Source organism: Antechinus flavipes, chromosome 1, assembly GCF_016432865.1.
Source record: "Antechinus flavipes isolate AdamAnt ecotype Samford, QLD, Australia chromosome 1, AdamAnt_v2, whole genome shotgun sequence".
Taxonomy (NCBI): Eukaryota; Metazoa; Chordata; class Mammalia; order Dasyuromorphia; family Dasyuridae; genus Antechinus; species Antechinus flavipes.
In genome coordinates this window covers 648559249-648581861 of record NC_067398.1, presented here as the reverse complement: position 1 = coordinate 648581861, position 22613 = coordinate 648559249, and the positions used below count along the sequence as shown (strand labels likewise).

The 22613-nt window shown below is 36.7% G+C and overlaps 1 protein-coding gene across 1 annotated transcript; it reads right to left on the bottom strand.

Annotated features, from left to right (window-relative positions):
* Positions 1-187: 187 nt before the first annotated feature.
* FOXH1 (forkhead box H1) lies at positions 188-16168 on the bottom strand. Its single transcript, XM_051975120.1, has 5 exons — positions 16155-16168; positions 3480-3717; positions 1247-1351; positions 773-1084; positions 188-526 (listed from the first exon to the last, which is right to left on the bottom strand). The coding sequence occupies exons 1-5, from the start codon at positions 16166-16168 to the stop codon at positions 188-190; spliced, it is 1008 nt and encodes a 335-aa protein (XP_051831080.1).
* Between the last annotated feature and the right edge of the window lie 6445 nt (positions 16169-22613).

Sequence of the window (22613 nt, the reverse complement as noted above, 5' to 3'; positions counted from 1 at the left end):
AGGGGTGCTCTCCAGGAGGGGAACAGTTGGTTTGTAATTGTGGAGCTGGGACTTGGGTCTAAGAATGTTTAGGAACCCCCAAGGTGAAGCCTTTTCTCCTTTACTTTCCTTATGTGGACTCAAGGTGGGGTGGAGGTTGGGGAAGAAGGTAAGGAATGGATGGGAGAGAGATCCTGTTTCATCATCTTCACATATTGTACCAGGTAAGTAGTGTACCTGGAGTAGAACCCCTGGAATTAGGAGATACTAAGTCCAAGGGGTGAGTGACCAACACATCATAGATGCTCTTGTTAGGCGGCACCACTTGGAAGAGAGCATCCAAGTCCCCTAAGGATCCAGTGGGACCTGTGGCCTTAGGTGCTAGCCCCCAGTAGGAAGGACCTGGGGAGGGCAGACACTGAGGGCAAGGTGGGGGTGCTAGAGGCATCACCACATTTGGGGTGTATATGGGGGAATATGATGTAGGCAGCTGTCCCCAAAGGGGGACCCTGGTACTTCCTGATAACTGCACTTGGCTTGAAGTACCCTGAATTACAGGAAGGGGAAGGAGAGGCCAGGAGCCTTGCTCAGATGGCAGAGGAGGGAGCTGAGACCCCCCTGTGGCTCCCAATAGCCCTGCCTGAGTTGAGGTACCCTGCAGAAGGGGGATGGGCCGGAGGGGCCAGAGTCCCCCCTCTGAAGGAGAAGAGGAGGAGAGGGGAGAAGTAGGTATGCCAAAGCCCCCCAAAGATCCCTCTTGTGACTTGGACAGAGGGCCCAGGGGCCAGGATACTGGCTCTGAAATAGAAGAAGAGGAGGAAGAAGAGGAGGATGGCCGTGGGGGCTGAGGTCCTTCTGGAATATCCCCAAGCAAGGAATCAATACTGAAGGAGTCGCTGGCTAGGTTGGGGCTAGGAGGCCGGTAGGGCCAGCCATGAAGAACGTAGGGGGTCAGATCCTTGGCAAAGGCTTTGCCCTGGCCACTCCTTTCCCCTCGACGGGCCACAGCTGTGTTTTGCAAACGAAGAGCCTCAGCGGGGATCTGGCTCACGTCCACAGCCCAAAAATTCCCCTTGGCCTGTGGCTTTTCCGGATCCTTGGGTACCTAGAGAGAAAGCCAAGGCTAATGGGGAAACTTCTGGTACTTGGTGTGATCTGGCCCTGCCCTAAATAGAGGACAGATTTCTTACCCTCCCTCCCCATAATGGGCAGCTTCCACCCTCAGCATGGCACCCCTTCCCCAGGCTTCCCCGACCGTTGTCCTAACCTTGTGGAAGCATCGGTTGGAAGAGAGGTTGTGTCTGATGGAATCCTTCCATCCTTCATAGTCATCCTTGAAGAAGGGGAACAGGGCTTGAACCTGATGGATGATCTGAAACCAGATCCAGAGGCATGGGATGAGAGCTCTAGGACCCAATCTGGGTCTGAGAGGGGAACCATGGCCCCTGACTCAGAGAGCTCTAATTCTAAGGGAGAGAACTGAGAGTGAGATGGATTCAATGGACACATATTCGAATGAGTTGAATGGGATCCTTGGGGAAAAAATGGGGACCAATGGGATATGGCTGAAAAGAGTATTGGATGGACAAGCCCTTTGGTGACCCTTTCTGCTAAAAGAGCTTGGGAATGTATTTCCTACTAATTCAAAATCTTATGACTAAAGATAATGCAGATCTAAAGCGCTCTTGTCCGGAGGCTTAGGGGGAAATGACATCACCAAACCTTTTCAGGGACTTTCAACCCATCCCTTATTGGGGGAGGGCCACTTGATCCTAACCTGGGATCATCAGACTTTCTGTCAGTTTTCCTTTCATTTACATTTTCTAGAATCCTTCTATTACTCATTCACCTTTGGAATGAACAGTTTATCAATCTTTCTCCATCTACAGGACAAAATCCTGCATTATTATAAAAACTTAATTTCAAACTACATAGTCACCAGAATAGTTATCCAAAATGCATACACTTCACATGGAGTGTGGAACAGCCAGTGGTAATCTTCAATCCAGCTGCTGAGGACACTGAGCATTGGGGGCTGGTAAACACATGCCAAGGACTAAGTGACACAACACAGGGCAGGAGATGTGTCTAAGGTTGGAAAGGGAGTGACAGATCAGCCAGGAGCAGAGGATGAGAAGCTGTCTATCATGTTTAAAGGGAGCTATCTGGACAAAGACACCAAGTTAGTTCTGCTGCTTGATCCCAGGGGATAAAACTAGGACAATCAAAGGGTAAAGCTGCAGAGACAGATTGAGATTCAATGTAAAGGAAAACTTGCTTAAAAAAAAAAAAAAACTTCATAAAGGAAAATCATCAAGCTGAAGATTATAATAATAGATGTTGTAGAAGAGTCCCGACCAAATATATGTTAGCCAGATGTCCTGAGGCTCCTTTTGGCTCTTGATAGTGAGCTCGTGAGAGTAGAATTTGGGGGATGAACCTAGGAATGAAGTGAGCCTGAGAATGGAAGGAATAGGAAAGAAATGAGGGCTTAGGGTGGCAAAACAGAACAGCTAGGGGAGTTAAGCTTGGAATCACTGTCTTAGAAACCAGAGAAAGTTTAAGAGGCTATTGAATGCTGACTTTGTGAGTGAGGTCTTCTGATAGAAGAGATGTCCGCATAAGATGTGAGAAAAAGGACAGAACTGAGAGTAAAGTAGCTAGCATAAGTAAGCATGGTGTTCCAGGGAGGGAAGGCTTGGGGAATGTGCAGGGAGGGTAGGTCTGTCAGCCAGGATTAGGGATAGGTTTGGGGGAGGGGATTGTCTTAAGGTTTTTTGAGTTTGGGGAGTGAGGTGGGAAGAACTGAATATGGAGTCAGAGTGCCCTGGGGAGATTCTAGAAGTAAGAAGCCAAGGGAAAAATAAGAAATAGGGTGTCTAGGGTTGGTTGAGGGTCTCTGGGAAGTGAGGTTAGAAGCTGGGGATCCAAGGGAATGATGGGGGGGGGGTGTTGAGATCTAGGGAACTCATCTTGAGGCAGGGAAAGATAATAGGGACAGGGTAGATTTGGGGGTGAAGGCAGCAAAATTGGATAATCTGGGAAATGGAGTCAGGCTCATGGAATGAGCCAAAAATCAGAGGAGAGTTAAGAACTATGGGTCCACACAGTCTGGGAGTGGGGAATCAAGAGAGTATTAAGGTTAAGGTTGACCTGAAGATTGATGATAGAGCTAAGTGGAGAATATCCAGGATAGTCAGGGACGAGTCTCAGGGTTAGTCAGGGAAGAAAAGAGGAGGGAAAAGTTATAAGTTGACATGAAGCATTTATGTTGAAGGAGGGGGTGTAGGACAGAGAAGGAAGGAAGGGGAAGGGACTATTAACTCAAATTTGGATAGAGCAGGAACTAAGGGAAGAGCGTGGAGGAGTATTAGGTCAGGGAAGGAAGGGTCTTATCGAGTCAGCACAACTGATGAGAGGGAAGGAATACAGTATGAAAAGGGGGGGCAGGAAGGGCTTATTTAGGGAAATGGGGGGGGGTCTTTACCTCTGCCTCTCACCTGGGCCAGTTTGAGCCTCCGAGCCGGGGCAGCCTGGATCACCAAGGCTATCATGGCCAGGTAGGTGTAGGGAGGCTTGTCATGCCGAAGATATTTCTTCTTCCTTTTCTTCTTGGGGGGCTCTGGATCCGGTTCTGGCTCTGGCCCTGGCTGTGGGGGGCCAGGGCTTGAGCCCCCTCGGGGCACCGTGGAAGGGAAGGACCCAGCACTGGGCATGAAGTTCTTAGGCGGTGTTGATCTAGGAAATTGGGACCCAGGATCAGAGGTTGGGGCCTGGGTGTATGGCAGCAGGCAGGCGGGGCCCTGGGCCCTTTATCATTCGGATGGAGGGGGGAGGGAAAGAAGGAAGGGAGGAGGGAGTCTAGGGTGGGGGAGGGGGCAGCCACAATTAGCAGGTTTCTGTTAATCTCAGAGGAAAAGGGAGGGTTGGGGGAGGGGACAGAACTCTTTTTCAGGGATTGGGGGTGCTGAGAATCTAAAGGCTGGGGTGGGGGGAGGTCTAGACTTGTCCCTTTGTACAGTTAGACCATAGCACACCCACCAACCCACCCACCCCTTTCCAAGTTGTCCCTTGGATCCCAGGAAGAGGACCCCACCCAAGCCCTCCCTAGACCTTGCCCTCCCCCCCAATCTGAGGTCCTTTGCCGTCCCCTAAGGGCCTGGCTCTGGATTGATTAGTTGAATTTAATCGCTCTTCTATCTAGAAGAAGTTTCCAGTCCATCAGTGCCCAGCCCCCAAACTTTCCTAGACTCCCCACAGAAATAGGGCTGTTATTTCTCATCCTGGAACTTGATGCCATTCCACAACTTTCCCCTTTTTCCTAGTAGTTTTAAAAGACCTTTCTAACTCTAAATCAATTAATAAGTATTTATTAAGTGCCTATAGAGCCTCGAGCTCTGTAACAGTCACTGATTATACATAGACAAAAATCTAAGAAGCTCCTGCCCTCAGGGAGCTTACATTCTATCGGGGGAAACAACAGTAAAGGACTAACTAGTTTATGATACACAAAGTAAATACTACACAATTGGGGCAGTGGTAGGATTAGGTGAGGTCTCCTGAGGGAGAAGGCCCTTGAGCTAAACCTTAATGGAAGGGTCTGTGAGGTTGAAGTGTGGAAAGAATCCATACTTTTTTGGCTACTTGGGGAAAGGCAGCCAATCAATAAACATTTATTAAGCACCTACTATGTGCCTATTTAGCAAGCTGAGTGCTAAACCCCAGGGATACAAAGAAAGGCCAAAGGCAATCCCTTCCCTACTGGGGTCAGAATGTTGTATGAGTAAAAGCCAGCTGATGGGCCTGTTTGTGGGGAATGTCAAGTATGTGCCTGGAAATGATTCTTAATAAATCAGGAAAAGTAAGCTAGAGTGCCTTTGAAAAAAGGCTTTAAATACCAGAGGAATTTCTATTTGAACTTAGAGGTAAGAGGGAGCCACTGGAGCTTCTTGAGTAGAGGAGTGACTTGATCAAATTTGTTGATCTCACAGGATTATAGCGTTAGATCTGGAAAGGACTCTAGAAAGCATCTAGTCTCATTCCCTCATTTTATAGATGAGTAATAAGAATTCAAGAGATTCACACAGTAAAGGAGTTAGAATCAGGTCCTCTAAATCCAAGTCTACTCTACCATTACTGTCTCATTTATTTATCACATTCCTTCTTATTGATAGGATACCTTCCGAATGTTATGTTTAGAGAAAGAATTGATATAAGCTACTTACTAAATGGTTGGGCTTCAAGTTCAGGGTCTTAAAAGGTAGGTTGAATTTGAAAGGAGGGAGAAAGCCTAGGGAAAGAGGAAGTAGGGGAAGGGAATAAGTACTTTAAAAGCACCTACTATGTGCTAGGCACTGTGTTAAGTGATTTATTATATTATCTTTTTAAAGCAGGAGGATATGGGTGGAGGAATCCTTGCTATTAGAGCAAGAAACGCCTTCAAATCTAAGTCAATCCACTTATTTTACAGATGAGAAAACTGAGGTCTGCAGAAGTGGAGAAGCTTAAGAGTTTTTATTTCAGTTTTCCTGGGAGATGACCAGCTTTTGCATGAACATTTGCAATGACAACAGAAATGGTCAAATACTCATCATCTCTTTGCGGTAAAATGGAAAAGATACTGACCATGGAACAAAGAAAAATTGATTCGGGAGTTAAATGAGATACTTATAGCTGCTTGACTCTGCCCAATCTCTCTGTATCAAACTTTTCATTTGTAGAACAGTAATAAAAATACCTGTACAATGTACTTGCCAAAAATTGTTAAAATAATTTTTTAAAATATCTTTAGAGTTTTCCCCCCTAGCTAGTTGGATAAGCTAATTGTTGAAATGAAGTGCCAGACTTGGAATCAGTTCAACCTCAAACATTTAATAGCTCTGTGACCGTGGATAAGTCACTTAACCCTATTTTGTCTCAGTTTCCTTACCTGTAAAATGAGCTGGAGAAGAAAATGACAGACCATTCCAATATTTTTACCAAAAAAAAAAAAAACAAAAAACCCACATGGGGGTTACAAAGAATCTGACAAAACCAAACAAAACAATTTCCTTTTTCCCCTCACAGAAAGCAATCCCATATAAAAAAGTTGGTATTTTAATTTTTAAAATATCTGCAAAATTAGTTTTCAAGCTTCACCCTTGCAAAACTTTGTATTTCAAATTTTTCTCCCTCTTCTTGCCCTCTTCCCTAGACAAGTAATTCAAAATAGGTTAACTGCGTAATTCTTCCAAATGTATTTCCACATTTATTATTCTGAGCAGGAAAAATCAGTTCAAAAGGAGAAAAAAAAAAGCAAACAACTGTTGTTGTTGTTGTTGTTGTTGTTTTTTACAAAAAAAGAGAAGGAAACCAAAGAAGGAAAAATTGGTGCAATTGATCAATACATCCCCAAATGTCCAAAAATTTGTTCAATCTACACTTGTTAGACCTTCCACATCAGCAAAAAATTTCTTTAGATTTCTTCGTTTTTGTTATTTGTTTTCAAATTTTTTAATGATTCTTTAAATGTACATCATTTTAATTGTTGTATATATTGTTTTCTTGAATTTACTTCACATAGATCTTTGCATGGTTTTTTATATTTGTCACCTTCTTCTTTTCTTACAATAATATTCCATTGCATCCATGTGCAATAATTTGTTTAGCCATTTCCTCAAACTATCATCATGTACTTTGTTTCTAATTTTTTGCCCTCACAAAAAAAGTGCTTCTATAAATATTTTGCAGTATATGGAGATTTTCTTCCTAACAGTGGCCTGGTTTGGATATAAAACTAGTAGTAGAATCTTTGGGTTAAAAGGGTATGGATATTAAAGTCATCTTATTTGCATAGTTCCAAATTGCTTTTTTTTGTACTGATTCAAAACTCTAAAAACAATGTGTCTATAACCCTTTCAATATTGATTATTCTCATCTTTTGCCAATTTGCCTGATGAAGTAAAACCTCAGGGTTGCTTTAATTTGCAGTTCTCTTATTATTAGTGATTTAGATCATTGTTTCATATGATTATTAAGTCTTAAATTTATCTTTTAAGAATTGTTTGTTCATATCCTTTGACCATTTATCTATTCTGGAATGATTTTTGATCTAATATTTCTATTGTTTATCTTGGACACCAAAAGAGAAATTTGATAGAAAGATTACCCTTCCTCCCCCATTTGATCACTTCCCTTCTTATCCTAGGTTTATTAATTTTGTTTGTACAGAAACTTTTCAGTTTCATATAATCAGTTATCTATTATTTTGTCTTCTGTAATTTTCTCTATCCCTTGTTTGGTCAAGAATACATCTTCTACCCTAGCTGTGAGAGGACAGAATCTGTTTCTCTTCTAATGTTTTGTTACTAAGATCTTTAATATTTAAGTCATGTATCTACTTAGAATGATTGTGGAATATGGTATGAGGAGTTAGTTTAAGATTAATTTTTTCCAGACTGTTTTCCAGTTTCCTTACAAATGTTTATGAAATGGAATTATTCTAAGTGATTTTCATTTTCTAGTTTATTAAATACTGTGCTATTTGAGTTTCATTCTTTCAGATTTTCCTTTGTCTAATCTGTTCAATTGATCTATCTCTATATTTTTTAACCAGTACCAAATGAATAAATAATTTAGTTTAACATGTTTCAGTTTTGGAAGTGCTACCTCTTTTCATTTACCTTGAAGGCTTTTATTTTTCCAAGTGAATATTGTTGTTTTATCGAATTCTATAAACTTATGCCGAGCATTAAAAAAAAAAAAAATTAACTTTTGAAGTACTATCATTTCTGTTATATCAACACAATCCAGCCAACAACACTGAATATTCCTCTAGCTATTTAAATTTTTGTTGTTGTTGTTGTTGTTCTTGTCCTTCTTGGTGTCAAAAAGGCAAATACTTTAAAATTTTTAATTTTTCTCTCATTACATATAAAAACAATTTTCAACATTCTTTTAAAACTTTTGAGTTCCAGGAGAACATCGTACACAGGATGATAGTGTACACAACTATGCTTGACTTGATTCTTTTCAGCAGTACAATATTCCAAGACAAGTCCAAAAGACTTATAATAGAAAATGCTATCTTATATCCAGAGAAAGAACTGATGGAATCTGAATACAGATCAAGACATATTATTTTTCCTTCCTTCCTTTCCTTTTGTGTGTGTGTGTGTTTTTTTCTTTTGTTTTGTTTCTTTTATAACACAACTAATACAGATAAATGTTTATATGGTTGTAACCTATATCAAATTTGCTTACCATCTTAGGGAGGGAGAAGAGGAGAGAAGAAAGGAAAGGAGAAATAAATATTAAATATTGTCTTTACATATAATTGAGAAAAAAATCCCACTATCTAATAAAATAAAAATTGAGGTTCAAATTCTCTCCTTCCCTCACTCCTTGCTCAGAATGGAAGCTTATTTTTGTTCTTCTTTTTCTAAGAGCACCTTGACTTCAGAGAAGTGATGCCAGAACATGAATTGGATTTAAGTGAAGGAGTCCTGTGCAAGATCATCTGCCTCAACCAGAGTCATCTGAGTCCAATGGCAAAATATAGATCAAGATGAATTGTAGATGGCCCTGGGTGTAGTGGGAGACCTTGACCTTTTTAAAGTAAAATTTTTAATAGGTCTCAGTTTGACCAAGACAGCACCCAATCAATAATTAAGGCTAGGTAAGGAATGAGGCAGATAGTTCCAATGATCTTGTGATGAAGAGGGTCATCTATACCCAGAGACAGACTGGGAACTGAGTGTGGATCACAATATAACATTTTCACTCTTTTTGTTGTTGTTTGCTTGCATTTTGTTTTCTTTCTCATTTTTTTTTCCTTTTTGATCTAATTTTTCTTGTGCAGCAAGATAATTTTATAAATATGTATACATATATTGGATTCAACATCTATCTGAACATGTTTAACATATATTGGATTACTTGCCATCTAGGGAAGGAGGGAACGGGAGACACTTGGAATACAAGGTTTTTCAAGGGTTAATATAGAAAAATTATCCATGCATATGTTTTTAAATTTTTTTAATTAGTTAAAGAAAATGAGGCACAAAATGATCTATTTTACCTAGTCATAATTTAAAAACCCAAGATGGGAGATTTTTTTTCACATACATGTAGTGTCATTCAAAAAAACAGAACCAAAAAAAAACAAGAAAAATAAAGGAAATTATGCTTCAATCTGCATTCAGACTCCATCACTTCTTCCTCTGAAGATAGATAGTATTTTTCATTATAAATTCATTAAAATTGTTTTAGATACATTGTATTGCTGAAAAGAGCCAAATCATTTGTGGTTGATCATCCTTACAATACAACTGATACTGTGAAGTTTTCTCCTGTTTCTGCTCATTTTACTTTGCATCAATTCATGTAAGCCTTTCCAGTTTTTCTGAAAGCATTCTGCTCATCATTTCTTATAGCACAGTAATATTTTGTCACAATTATATACAATAACTTGTTCAGCCATTCCTCAGTTAATGGGTATCCCTTCAATTTCCAATTTTTTGCCATCACTAAAAAAGTACAAAAATATTTGTACTTATAGGTCCGTATCCTTTTGGGTTTTTATCTTTTTGAGATACAGATCTACCCATAGTATTGCTGGGTCAAAGGGTATGCAAAGTTATATAATTTGGGTATAGTTCCAAATGACTCTCCAGAATGATTGAATCAGTTTACAACTCTACCAACAGTGCTTTAGTATCCCAATTTTCCTGTATCTTCAATATTTGTCATTTTCTCTTTTGTTGTATTACTCAGTGTGATAGGTGTGAGGTGGTGCCTCAGAGTTGTTTTGATTTGCATTTCTCTAATCAAAGTGAGTTAGAGAATTTTTTCATATAATTATAGATAACTTTGATTTCTTATTCTGAAAACTACCTGTTCATAATCTTTGTTGTTGTTGTTAAATACTGTCCAATTCTATTATATCATATTCTATAGCCGTCCTTGGGGTTTTCTAGGCAAAGATACAGGAGTGATTTGTCTTTTTCTTCTTAGGTCAATCTAGTGTCTTTTGTCCAGCAATTAGAAATTAAATTGTTTGTCCAGTGTCATACAGCTCTGAAGTTTCTGAGGCTATTTTTGAACAGAGGTCTTCTTGATACCAAGCCCACTACATGTCTCTCATATCCTTTGATCATTTATCAACTAGGAAATAACTTGTATTTTTATAAATCTGACTTAGTTCTATGTTTGAGAAATAAGACCTTTATCAGAGAAAATTGCTATAAAAATTTTCCATGTTTTATGATTAACTGTGTATTTTTATCCAATTTTTTTTCATCTGTTCATTCTTCTCTCTCTCTTTTCATTTTGTCCCTTCCCAAAAATGTTTTGCTTCTGACCACCACCTTCCCCAATCTACCCTCCTTTCTATCAGCTCCATTCCTCCTCTCATCCCATTCTCCTCCTACTTTCCTGTAGAGTAAAATGTATTTCTATGTCCAAATGAGTGTGTTATTACTTCTTTGAGCTCTGTCTCCCCTTATTCCCTTCTAATACAAAAGCTATTTCTTTTACATAAAATAATTTATCCCATTCTACCCCTCTTTTCCCCCTTCTCCCATTTTTTTTATCTTTTAAAGATTTTTAAAAATTTAAAAATTATTTTTGTTTTATTTTAATTTTATTTTATTATTTTTATCTCATCATAGTCAACTCACAACCATGTCTGTGTACACTCTTTCTAATGGTCCTAATAATGATAAAGTTCTTAAGAGTTACGAATATCTTCCTAAATGAGCAGCAGTAAACAGTTTAACCTTATTGAATCCCTTATGATTTCTCTTTCTTGTTTATCTTTTTTATGCTTCCCTCAAGTCTTTTATTTGAAGGTCAAAATTTTGAAACCGTTCTGGACTTTTCATCAAGAATTCTTGAAATTCTTCTAGTTCAATAAATATCCATTTTCCCTGATGGATTATACTTAGTTTTTCTGGCTAGGCGATTCTTGATTTTAATACTAGCCCCTTTAACCTCTGAAAAAAGATATTCTGATCCTTTAATTTAGAAGTTGCTAAGTCTTGTCTTATCCTGATTGTGGCTTCATGGTATTTGAATTGTTTCTTTTGGTGTTCTTGCAGTATTTTCTCCTTGATATGGGAACTTTGAAATTTGGCTATAGTAGTCTTACATGTTTTCATTTTGCAATCAGTGGTTCTTAATTTTAATTTTATCCTCTAGTTCTAAGACATTAGGGCAGTTTTTCTTGACATTTCTTGAAAGATGATTCTAAACTCTTTTTTTTTAAACCATGGCTTTCAGGTAAAACTTTTTTTTTAAATCTTTTTCAATAGTATTTTATTTCTTCAAATATATGTAAAGATAGTTTTCAACATTCATGTTTGTGAGACTTGTGTTTCAAATTTTTCTTCCTCCCTCCCTTCTTCTCCCTTCCCCAAGATAGCAAGTAATATAATATAGGTTAAATATGTGTAATTCTTTTAAACGTATTTCCATATTTTAGCACAATAATTCTTAAATTTTATCTCATTAAACTATTTTTCAGGTTAATTGTTTTTCCAATGAGATTTTTCACAATTTCTTCTTTTTTTTCCTTTCTTATCCTTGATAAGGATAAATCCTTGATTTTGTTGTTTCTTGATATCTCATAGAGTCATTAGTTTTCATTTGCCCAATTCTACTTTTTAAGGAGTTCTTCAATAAATTTTTGTATGTCTTTTTTAATTTATCCAATTCTACTTGCTAACCATAATCTTCTCTTCAGTGAATTTTTGTATTTTTTTTCCTCTTTGATCAATTCTTCTTCTTCTTTTTGCTAAGGCAATTGGGATTAAGTGACTTGCCCAGGGTCACACAGCTTGGACATATTAAGTGTCTGAGGTAGGATTTGAACTCAGGTCCTCTTGACTTCAGGGCTGGTACTCTGTAATCAATTCTGCTTCTTAAGGAGATTCTTCAGTAGATTTTTGTGCCTCTTTTACTATTTGATCTATTCTATTTTTAAGATATTTTCATCAGTATCTTTTTGTGCCTCTTTTACCAAGCTATTGACTCTTTTTTCATGGTTTTCTTGCCTCACTATCATTTCTTTCTCAATCATTTTTTGACCTTTCTTATTTGATGTTTAAAATCCTTTTTTGAGCTTTTCCAGGAATTCTTTTTTTTGAACCTTTTTTTTTCTTTGAGGTTTTGGATATAGCTGTTTTGACTCAGTTTATGTTTTGATCTTTTCTGTAACTTTCCATGGTCAAGTTCTTTTTTTGTTGTTTATTTATTTTTCCAACTTATTTCTTGACTTTGAACTTTATGTTAAAAGTTGGGCTCTACTGGAGGGAAGTGGAGATAAAGACTATCCTAAACTTCAGATTTTCATGCTGTTTTTTTTTTTTCACAACTAATTTTAGAAGTCTGAAATTTTTTAGTTCTTCCAAGGTAGTATGATCTAAAAAGCGTGTTTACTACTCTCTTGGCCTGTACTCTGGATTGTGAGGGACCACAAGAATTTTTCTCTACCCTGCGACTGTGACCATACATCACTATTCTCATCTCCTACCCTTCCTTCCTCCCACCCTCCACTTATTCCCATGCCCCTGCAGCCACACATTCAGTGTGTGCTAGTGTTTCTCCTCCTCATGTTGGATCTGGGACCTGAAACCATGTATAGGCAACATAACAAAATTCTGCTCCCAGTGCCAGCAAAAAATTCCCTGTAATGAATCTCCTTCTGACCATTTGTCTGATCCCCTTACTATTTGTGGGCTGAGAGAAGCTCCTCTTGTCAATTCAGTTGTCCCCTACCTCCTACCCCACAAGGTCTTATGTTGGTTCTCTAGTGTATAGTTTGCCCTGCCTTTCTGGCCAAACTTCTAAGTTGTCTTGGGCTAAAAAACTGTTTTGCCATTTCCTTTTGTTGGTTTTGCCACTCCAGAAATCATTTTGAGATATCATTTTAAATGTGTTTGGAGGAGAATTTTGTAGGAAAGAGGTGAATTCCTGTCTTTCTTCTCCATCTTTTTTTTTCCTTTTCTTTTTTCAACTGAGGCAATTGGGGTTAAGTGACTTGCCTAGGGTAACACAGCTAGGCACAGTTAAGTGTCTGAGGCCAGATTTCAACTCGGGTCTTCCTGACTTCAAGGCTGGTTCTCTATCCACTGTACCACCTAGCTGTCTCACTACTATGTGTCTTTTAGCTCTAGTTTCTTCAGCAATCATTGACTCAATAAACATTTTTAAAGTGCCAATCACATGTCAGGCACTATGCTAAGCACTGAAAATATAAAGAAAGGTGAAAGACTGTTTTTGCTCTCAAGAAGTCTAATGGGAGAAACAACATACAAATGACAAATGTGCAAAAAATATGATCGTGTTATGGAGGACATTTAATGTCAGAGGATTTTGTATTTGATCCTGGATGTAATTAAAGTTTATTGAAAAAGCAGGAAAAGTGGGATAGTGAAACTTAAGTTCTAGGAATATCACATCAGAGTAGAGGATGGATTGAGGGAAGAGATTCAAAGTAAGTAGAACCTTCAAAAGATGATTGCAATAGTTCAGGTTTGAGGAGATGAGGGTCTGCCCCAGGGTAGTAGTGCTGTAACAACAGAGAAAGAAGCATACACAAAAGATATCATGGAGATAGAATTGAAAGGCTTTGGCAACAGGTTGGATATGGAGGGCTAAGAGAGAGTCAGGAGTTATGGATATTACTAAGGATGAAAGCATGGGTAGTCAAATTAGAAAAAGGGAGTGATTTAGAGGGAAAGATAATAAATTCAGTTTTGGACATAAGTTTAAGATGTTTATAGGACTTTCAGTTTAAGATGTGAATAGCCATTTGGAAATTGAGAATGTAGTTCAACATAGATTAGGGCTGAATACATAGATTAGATAATCATTACCATAAAGATGATAACAATCTATGAGAGATGATAAGATCATCAAGTGAAATAGTAAAGAGAGAGAAGAGATTGAGGACATAGCCCCATAGTATACCCATAGTTAGTACAAATGAATTGGATGAAAACTTGGCAAAGGAGAACAAGAAAGATCAGATAAGTGGGAGAACTAAGAAAATAGTATTCCAAAAATATAGGGAAAAGAGAGTGTCAAACAAAAGAGGGTGTTCATTAGTGTGAAAGGCTGCAGAAAGGTCAAGAAGGAAACAGCTTGAGAAAAAGCCATTCAACTTGGCAATTAATAAATCATTATTAACTTCAGAGAGAGTAGTTCAGTGATGAAGTTGGAAGCCAAACTGTAGAGTTAAGACAGTGAGAGAAAAGAAAATAGTGACATCTATTGCATATGACCTTATCAAAAACTATAGCTATAACATTGAAGAGAAATATGAGATGAAAACAAGCAAGGATAGATGGATCAATTGAGGTTTTTTTGAGAATTGGGGACACATATTGCAACATATCTAACATATATAGGACTGCTTGCCATCTAGGGGAGGAGGTGGAAGGAGGGAGGGGAAAAATCGGAACAGAAATGAGTGCAAGGGATAATGTTGTTAAAAAATTATGCTGGCATGGATTCTGTCAATATAAAGTTATTATTAAATAAAATAAAATAAAATATTAAAAACAAAAAACAAAAAAATAAAAAAGGCCTAATCTAAAAAAAAAAAAAAAAAAAGAAGAAGAATTGGGGACACAAGGAAATATTTGTAGGCAATAGGTAAGTGGACAGGGAGACATAGATGAATAAGGAAGTAGGAATGGTAGAGGGAACAATCTGTTGGAGATGATGGCATGGAATTGGGTCAGTTGTGCCATGTTGGCAAGGTGAAGAGCCACCTCTTCATCCGAGTTAGGTATGAAGAAGAAAATAGTGGTAGAAGGATCTGAGTGAGATAAAGAAGAGATCAAATAACCTCAGTACTTTCACAAAGTATGAAGTGAGGTTTTTAGCGAAGGGGATTGGGGGTGGGGAGGTGGCAGAGAGAAGATAGAATTTTTCAGTTTGATATTCTTCCTTTTATTTATCTTTCTTTTAGACAATCCAAAACTGAATGAGGGATATTGAAATTCCTTGTCACTATTGTATTACTATCTATGTCTTCTTGTAGTTTAATTACTTTTTCCTTTATGAAGTTAGAAGTTAAAGCATTTGAAGCATATTTAGTTTAATATTATATTGGTTTATTTTCAGTATAATGTAGTTTTCTTGTTTATCCCTTCTTATGTTATGAATGTTGGGCTTTACTTTGATGATTACAGCTCTTACTTTTTTTGTAATTCTTACATAATAAAATTTTCTTCAATGCACAATTTTTATTCTTTTTTTTGTAGGCAACATGTTTTGTGGTTTTGTTTGCTTATACAATCTGTCATTCATTTTCATTTTATTGAATTGTTTAATCCATTCATATTTACATTTATGAGTTTGGCTTATATTTTCCTCTATGTGTCTCTAATAGAGTTTTTTTTTTCTGAATTAGGATTTCTTCCCTCTTTTTTTTTTTCTGTAAATATAGTACTTTGTCTCCAGTTACTTAGCTTATTCTACTATAAGGCAGTTCCATTCCAATGACTCTCTTCCTTACCCTCTACCCCTGCCACACCTCCTACCTGTTACCCTTTTTCTTAGTTTTAAATTTTGCTTAAGTTGGTAATTTCTTTTTATTTCTTAAAGTTACTCAATTATTGACTTCTTCCCCTCTTTTTTCTATGCTCAGTTGAGTAGTGCAGTAAAATTTCTCTTACTCATCTCCTCTTCAATTTATTTTGTTCTTTTGGATTTTTAAATTTTCAATTTCTGCATATTTTTTGGAAAAAAAATTTCTTTCCTTCATTTATCTTCATTATTTTTTTTCCCGGTCTGTTCTAAAGTTTTAGTCTTTTGATTCATAATACTATATTCTTATTTAGTTTTCTTTAATTTCTGTATTCCAAATGGAATTAAAGCATTTAATACTAATTTGGGTATCTCTTTTCTTAACATTTTATAAATGTTGCCTTTTAGATTTTACTTTTAACTCTAATACCAATTTCTGCAAATCAAAAAAATGATGTTACCCCAAAATAGGCATGCTGTGCAATTCATTATTAACTTTTGCCCTCCTTATGGCCAGTTCTCCCCCATTTGCCAAAGAATTTCCTCTCTAAGCCCCTCCCACTCTCCTGTCTGCCAGTTGTCCCCAGGAGCTCTGATTCCCCTTCTGAGACAGAATGAGTGATTTCTTTAAACACTAAATTCCTGCAGATTATACTCACTCTAAGGTCTCCATCGCTTTTTATAGAACATCTGTTTTTTTTTTTTTTTTCCTTTACTGGTATCCCCTCTTACCAATGAAATAAGATTTTTCCCCTTTCCACCATTTCAATCTCTTCTTTTGCACTCTTGTCCATTCTCCCATAATCTCATTTTCTACCAAGAGATTATAGAAGTTATTTTCTTTTCATTGTTTATATTTGACTTGTTTAAGGTATATCACACATTCCTTTCTATTTTCTTTCTCTCCTTTGCTCCTTTAAATGTCTTTCTTTTCTGTAATTTATTGTTACAAAAACATTAATTTACTATTAGGCAGCTGTGAAGTTTAATCCATAATGATGTTTCAGGCCTGTTTCTTTTGTTTACCTTTCTCTTTCACTGTTGTCCTTTTATGTACTTTTTGAAAGATATCCCTTTGTTGTTATTTTGTTGGTTTTGATCTATTTATTTATTTACTTTTGTATTTCTGTTGTCTGTAGTGTTTGAGAAGCAAATAATCTGTTTGGATTGGATTTTCTTTCTAGGAATACTTTTTTAAATTGAATATCCACCTTTTATTATTGATTATTAGGCTCAAAATAGTAAGGGATTTTACCTTGGATTATATCTTGATCTCCTTGGCTCTTGGAACATATTTCACTCATTATTGCATTTATTAGTGCAAAATAGTCTTGCCTTATTCACATTTCCTTTCCTTTATATTTGAAAGTCTTTTTCTTGGTCATTTTGTAAAATGTTTGTTGTTTGCCATCAAATTTGTTCAATTTAATCATTGTCTTATAATTTTTTTCCTGAAGGTGATTTGTGAATTTCTTTGTCACTTTATTTTCTATGTTCTGAAGTTCCAGACGTTTCCTTCTATTATTTCTTTTATTCCCCCCTTCATTTATTTCTTGAATCGTAGTATTCAAGTTTTGTTTATTTAACATGTCCTTTTGGGAGATCTATAATACTATAATTTCTACTAATCCTGTCTTCAAGAGCTATATTTTGTTTGTGTGGAGATCATATTTTCTTTTAATATTTTTGTTTTTTCCTTCTCTTCTTCACTTCTGGGTATTTGTATTTCCAATCAGTTATTCTCTTGTTTCTTTCTTTGAATGAGATTTGTTTCCACAGATTCAAATCTTTCTCTTCTGTCTTCTCTTTTAAACCATTAAGGAATATTTTATTGAACTTTACCCCTCTCTTGGGAATCCATTGAAGGGCCTCTATTTCATCAAGTATTAATTTTTCCTTTGTCCTGAAATATTTTTTAATAGACTTACTTATCTGATCTAGAGGCCATATTTCCTTCTATTATCAATATTAACGCTGTTAATTTATCTCCTTATGCTCAAGGTCTTTAATTGAGTTTTTTCCTTTTGAAATCTTTGGTAATTTCAGTCTTTTTTTTTTTCTCTTGATGGTCCCCTATTGCTCTTTTCTAATTCTGTTCCCTTGGCAATTTCCCTGGAGGTTAGACTTTAAAACTAAAGACCTTTAAACTTAAAAAATTCTTTCTAAACTGGACAGTTCATCTTTCACTGATTTCATTCTCTGTTCCAAGTGACTTCTGAGAGGACTAGCCCTAACTGAACACTGGACTTTTTTCCTTATGAGTGAAATATTATAAAGCCACACATCTTGGCATTCTGCGCAAGTTCCCTCTGTTGCTCAGTCCTCTGCCTAGATTTTATTATAGCTTCTGCCTTTTACAACCCTGATGGAGGAGAAGGGAAGAGTTTAGTTACATTGCAGGATGTGTTAACTCTACCAGAGGTAGTAGGGAAAAAAGAGTGCTAAATTAATACCTATGGGATTAGAAATTAGTCTTTTCTATCATTACTTCATTAGGTTTTTACCTCATTAGGTATCTTGTTGTCCTAGACAATGGAGCCTATTAAGTTACTTTATCTCTTATGCCTAATTCCTATTTTAGAAAGGTTCAAGAGATTGTGAGAGCAGAACCAAGAGAACATTGTATACAGTAATAACAAGATTATGTAATGATCAACTGTGATGTATTTGGCTCTTTTCAACAATGAGGTGCTTCAAAACAATTCCAATAGTCTTGTGATGGAATGAGTGATCCACATCCAGAGAGAAAACCAGGGAGACTGAATGTGGATCAAAACAGTATTCTCATCCTTTTTTGTTTGTTGTTTGTTTGCTTTTTCAAAAAATTCTTTTTCTTCTTTTTGATCTGATTTTTCTTGTGCAGCATAATGAATATGGAAATATGTTTAGGAGAATAGCACCTATTTGCATCTATATCAGATTACTTTCTTGGGGAGGGGGGTCAGGGAAAAGGGGAGAAAAATTTGGAACAAGGTTTTGCAAAGGTTTGAAAACTATCTTTGCATGTATTTGGAAAAAATAAAATGCTATTTAAAAAAAATTCATGAAGATAAAAAAATTGTCTAGTTCTCCCTCTTGTTGATCACATCTCCTAAGATTCTTTTGATAATCAAATGAGAAAACATATGTAAAGGTACTCTATCAATATTAAAACACTATATACACTTAATATTTCCTAGCTGTATGACCCTGGGCAAGTCACTTAACTTTAATTTTCTCAGGGAGAAAAAACACTATGTAAAATCAGTTATTAGAATTATCTATATAGGGCAGCTAAATGGTGGAGTGGATAGGGTATCAACCCTGAAGTCAGGAAGACCTAAGTTCAAATTTGGCCTCAGACACTTAACACTTGCAATCTGTGTGACCCTAGGCAAGTCACTTAACTCCAATTGTTTCAGCAATATATATATAAAATCTCACTAGCTGTGTGACAATGAGATTTTCATTACAGAAGAATCAATGTGCTACTGCAAAAGGAATATTGGATCTGTAATCATAACCAGAATGCAAATCCTATGCCTGAAACTTACTACCTATTTGATACTGTGCAAGTTTCTTCTACTTACTGAGACTCAATTTGCTAATATATAAAAATGAGGAGGTTAGATTCAGTGGCCTTCCAGCTACAGAGCGACAAGTCTATGATCACTTCCCTCCTTTTTGCCTCAGTTTTTCTAGCTGTAAAACAGAAAGGATAATAATTATATGAGTTACCTCACAAGGTATTAAAGAAAGAGAGGTCTTTGTACTCATGCATTAGCTTGTTAGAACCTGCTAAAAAGTTTGCTAGAACCAAACGTTTTAGAGAAGGGCTAGGTAAGTTGTAATTCTTTCATGGCCTGTGTTCTGAATTAGGGATGTAAAAATGAAAATCTGCAACAAACTATTGAATAATTCTAAAACAATCTCTGTAATGACTTGCTACTATCCCTACTTCTGGGACTGAGGTTTCACAATAGCTGCCAAACCAATCCTTTGTTGTTCTTGTCTCCAGCCTCAGCTTCCCTGGTCACTGATCATAATCAATCAAGAATTTATCCAGTGTCTACTATGTGCTGGGCATGTATTAAGTATTATGGAGTAAATATCTAGAAATATAACACATATACTCAAAGGGAATTACAATTTGGTTCAAAAGAAGTTGATATGAGGGAACATCAATGGAAAAATAAATGATGTTATCAAGCCCTTGTGGATTTTCAAAATCTTTGACCAAAAGACAGTTTTGATGTAAAACTTTGATGTACAGGGAATACTGCTGAAATTTGACAAATGCTCCCAGATTAAGAAGAAATTGTAAAGTGATATGAATGAAAGTCTAATATAACCAGCAATCTGCTTAGTATGGAAATTGCTACTTTATTTCTTTTTGGGAGGAATGGGGGTGTTTTTGTTTCTTTGTTTTGTTTTTTGTGAGGTAATTGGGGTTAAGTGACTTGCCCAGGGTTATGCTGTAGTAACTGTTAAGTGTCTCAGACTGGTTATATTAACTAAGGTCTTCCAGACTTCAGGCCCATGCTCTAACCATTGGGCCATCTAGCTGCCCCTAAAAAGAAGCTGCTACTTTAAAGCAATAATTTAATTTAAAACTTGATTTGTTTCCAAGTCAGCAAAGAACAAACAAAACAAAACAACAAAAAAAGATGTTCCTTCTAGAGATCTAAAACCTCTTCACAGAACTAAGGAAGCATCCCATTTAGATGATGATGGAATAATTGCATATCGATGGCTCTCGAAGTGGGCAGCTAGGGTGTACAATGGATAGAAAATCTGGTTTGGAGTCAGAAAAAGCTAACTTCAATCTGGCCTCAGATGCTTACTAGCTGGGTAACCCTGGGCAAGTCGCTCAATCCTGGTTGCCTCAGTTTCCTCATCTGTAAATAATAAGCTAGTAAAGGTAATGGTGAACCATTCCAGTATCTTTGCCCAGAAAAACCTAAATGGGGTCAAATCGGCCATGACTAAACAACTGAAAAACAACAACCTCTAAATATAGAGTTCCAAGAACTACATTTAAACAAGAGCTCTTCCCCACCATTATATAGTTTTTGAAAAATCAAGGGTTGGGGCACTTACATGGCTTAGTGGCCCTGAAGTCAAGGGGAACTGAGTTCAAATTCAGTCTCAAGATATTTAACACTTCCTAGTTGTGTGACCCTGGGCAAGTAACTTAAGCCCAGTTACCTCACAAACAAGAAGGGTAAAGGCTCTCTTGTGGGAAGGCTAAGCAGCACTTTATAATCACCATGTGTATAATCCTTGGTCATGATTGTCTTAATTTCCTTTTGTTCTTATGCTTTTGACTGAAGTCAGAGAACACAAGTTCCAATTTTTTCTGTTAATGGTGACTACTTATCCCTCTCTGAACTTCATATAGGTGGCCCAATAGATAGAGTACTGGGCTCTGGAGTTAGTTCAAGTATGGACTCAGACACTTCCTAGCTGTGTGACCCTCAACAAGTCACTTAATCCTGTTTGCCTCAGTTTCCTCATCCATAAAATGAGCTGAAGAAGAAAATGGTAAACTTTTGTCATCTTTGCCAATAAACCCAAATGAAATCATGAAGAATTGGAGCTTATTGAACCACAACAAGAGAATTTCAATTTCCTTGTCTATAAAATGAAAAGGTTGGATTAAACAAATAGTTTCTGAGGAATCTTTTAGCTCTAAATCTATGATTGACAGACTTGAATTGTTGAAGCAGTTCTTACTAAGGTCCATATCTCCTGGCTAGTCAAGTGAGAGTCATTATTTTTTTCGGGTATAGGATAGGATTTCATCAGTAGGCACCTTCTAAGATAAGTGATTTAGCTGTGGGAGTCACCTTCTAGTGGATAGCAAACATTAACTCAGGATCTCTTGGATTCATGAACTAGCTACTAAAATTTGAAATTTCCCTGGAAACCAGAATAACTGGTTGCTACTTATAGACCTGGGCCCAGATTAAATATAGAACAAACAATTAGCATTTCAGATTCAGCAAGGCAAAAAGATGTTCCCACTGCTATGTGATTGAGCTGTGGAACCTCCATTTGGGCAAGTGCCCAAGTAAATTGTATTCACTCCTTGCCCAGTTAACTTTTTGACTCTCAGGATTTTACCTTGTATCTTCATATCAGTTGCTGTCTCTTCCTGTTTTTCTGCTCTATTTCTTCCAAAATTTTTTGCCTTGGCTTACCTTCTTGGGTCATTGATTCCAACCTCAAAGTGGAGCATCCTTTTGTGAAAAAACTTATCTCTACCTTAAAGTGAGAAACCAAAAATTCGTACTTTTGTCACACATCACATATAGGCAATATGCAATTGTCCCATATTTACCCAAAAATGTTAGTTGTCAATATTTTCTAGCCATCATCCTCAAAGCCTGTATAAATTATAGGTAAACAGCACAATCATCTGTGCCTTCAGTAATCTTTTCTCTTTTTTTCCCTTTGAGAGGTTGCTCTTTTTTGGGCCTTCACAGATTGTCCATTTCTTTCCAAGAATTGAGGAGCTACTTCTGTCCTTTCCTTTAAAAATTTTTTTCTAAACTTAAGAAATAAATAAGCATTTCCATAATATATAGAAATATAGAAAAAAAAGATGATTACAAAACTATAAATATATTATGCACAACTTGCTATCCCTTTAGAATATATAATAAAGTTATTATGTAACTTTCTTCCCATTTTTTTCTTCCCTTCCCCACCCCACCCCACCCAAGATGAATACCATTAGACACAAATATGTATAAATATGTAAAATCATTCTGTTTATACTTCCATTTATCAGTTCTTTCTTTGGATCCAGATAGCACCTTTCTTCTGGTGCCTTTGTGGTTAATTTGAGTGTTTATAATAGACAAAATGACTTATTGAATGTTGTACTGAAAACAATATTGTTGTTACTGTATACAGTGTTTTCTTGGTTCTGCTCATTTCATTCTTATTATCTCATGCAAGTGTTTCCATGTTTTTCATCATTTTTTATAGAGCACAGTAGTATTCCATTACTTGTTCAGCCAGCACTCAATTGATGGGCATTTATCCCTTTCAATAAATACAAATATCAAAGTAAAAAAAGGGTACCATTTTACTTGAGCATTCCTTTTGTGGTAAAGGAAATAGATAGCCGT

Bases quoted from the DNA above. Each gene is read 5' to 3' on its own strand.
- FOXH1 (XM_051975120.1), bottom strand. The intron at 1,085-1,246 runs GTTAGGACAACG...CTTTCTCTCTAG, and splicing joins CCAACCGATGCTTCCACAAG to GTACCCAAGGATCCGGAAAA. The intron at 527-772 runs GTATCCTGGCCC...CCTGTAATTCAG, and splicing joins CTTCTTCTATTTCAGAGCCA to GGTACTTCAAGCCAAGTGCA.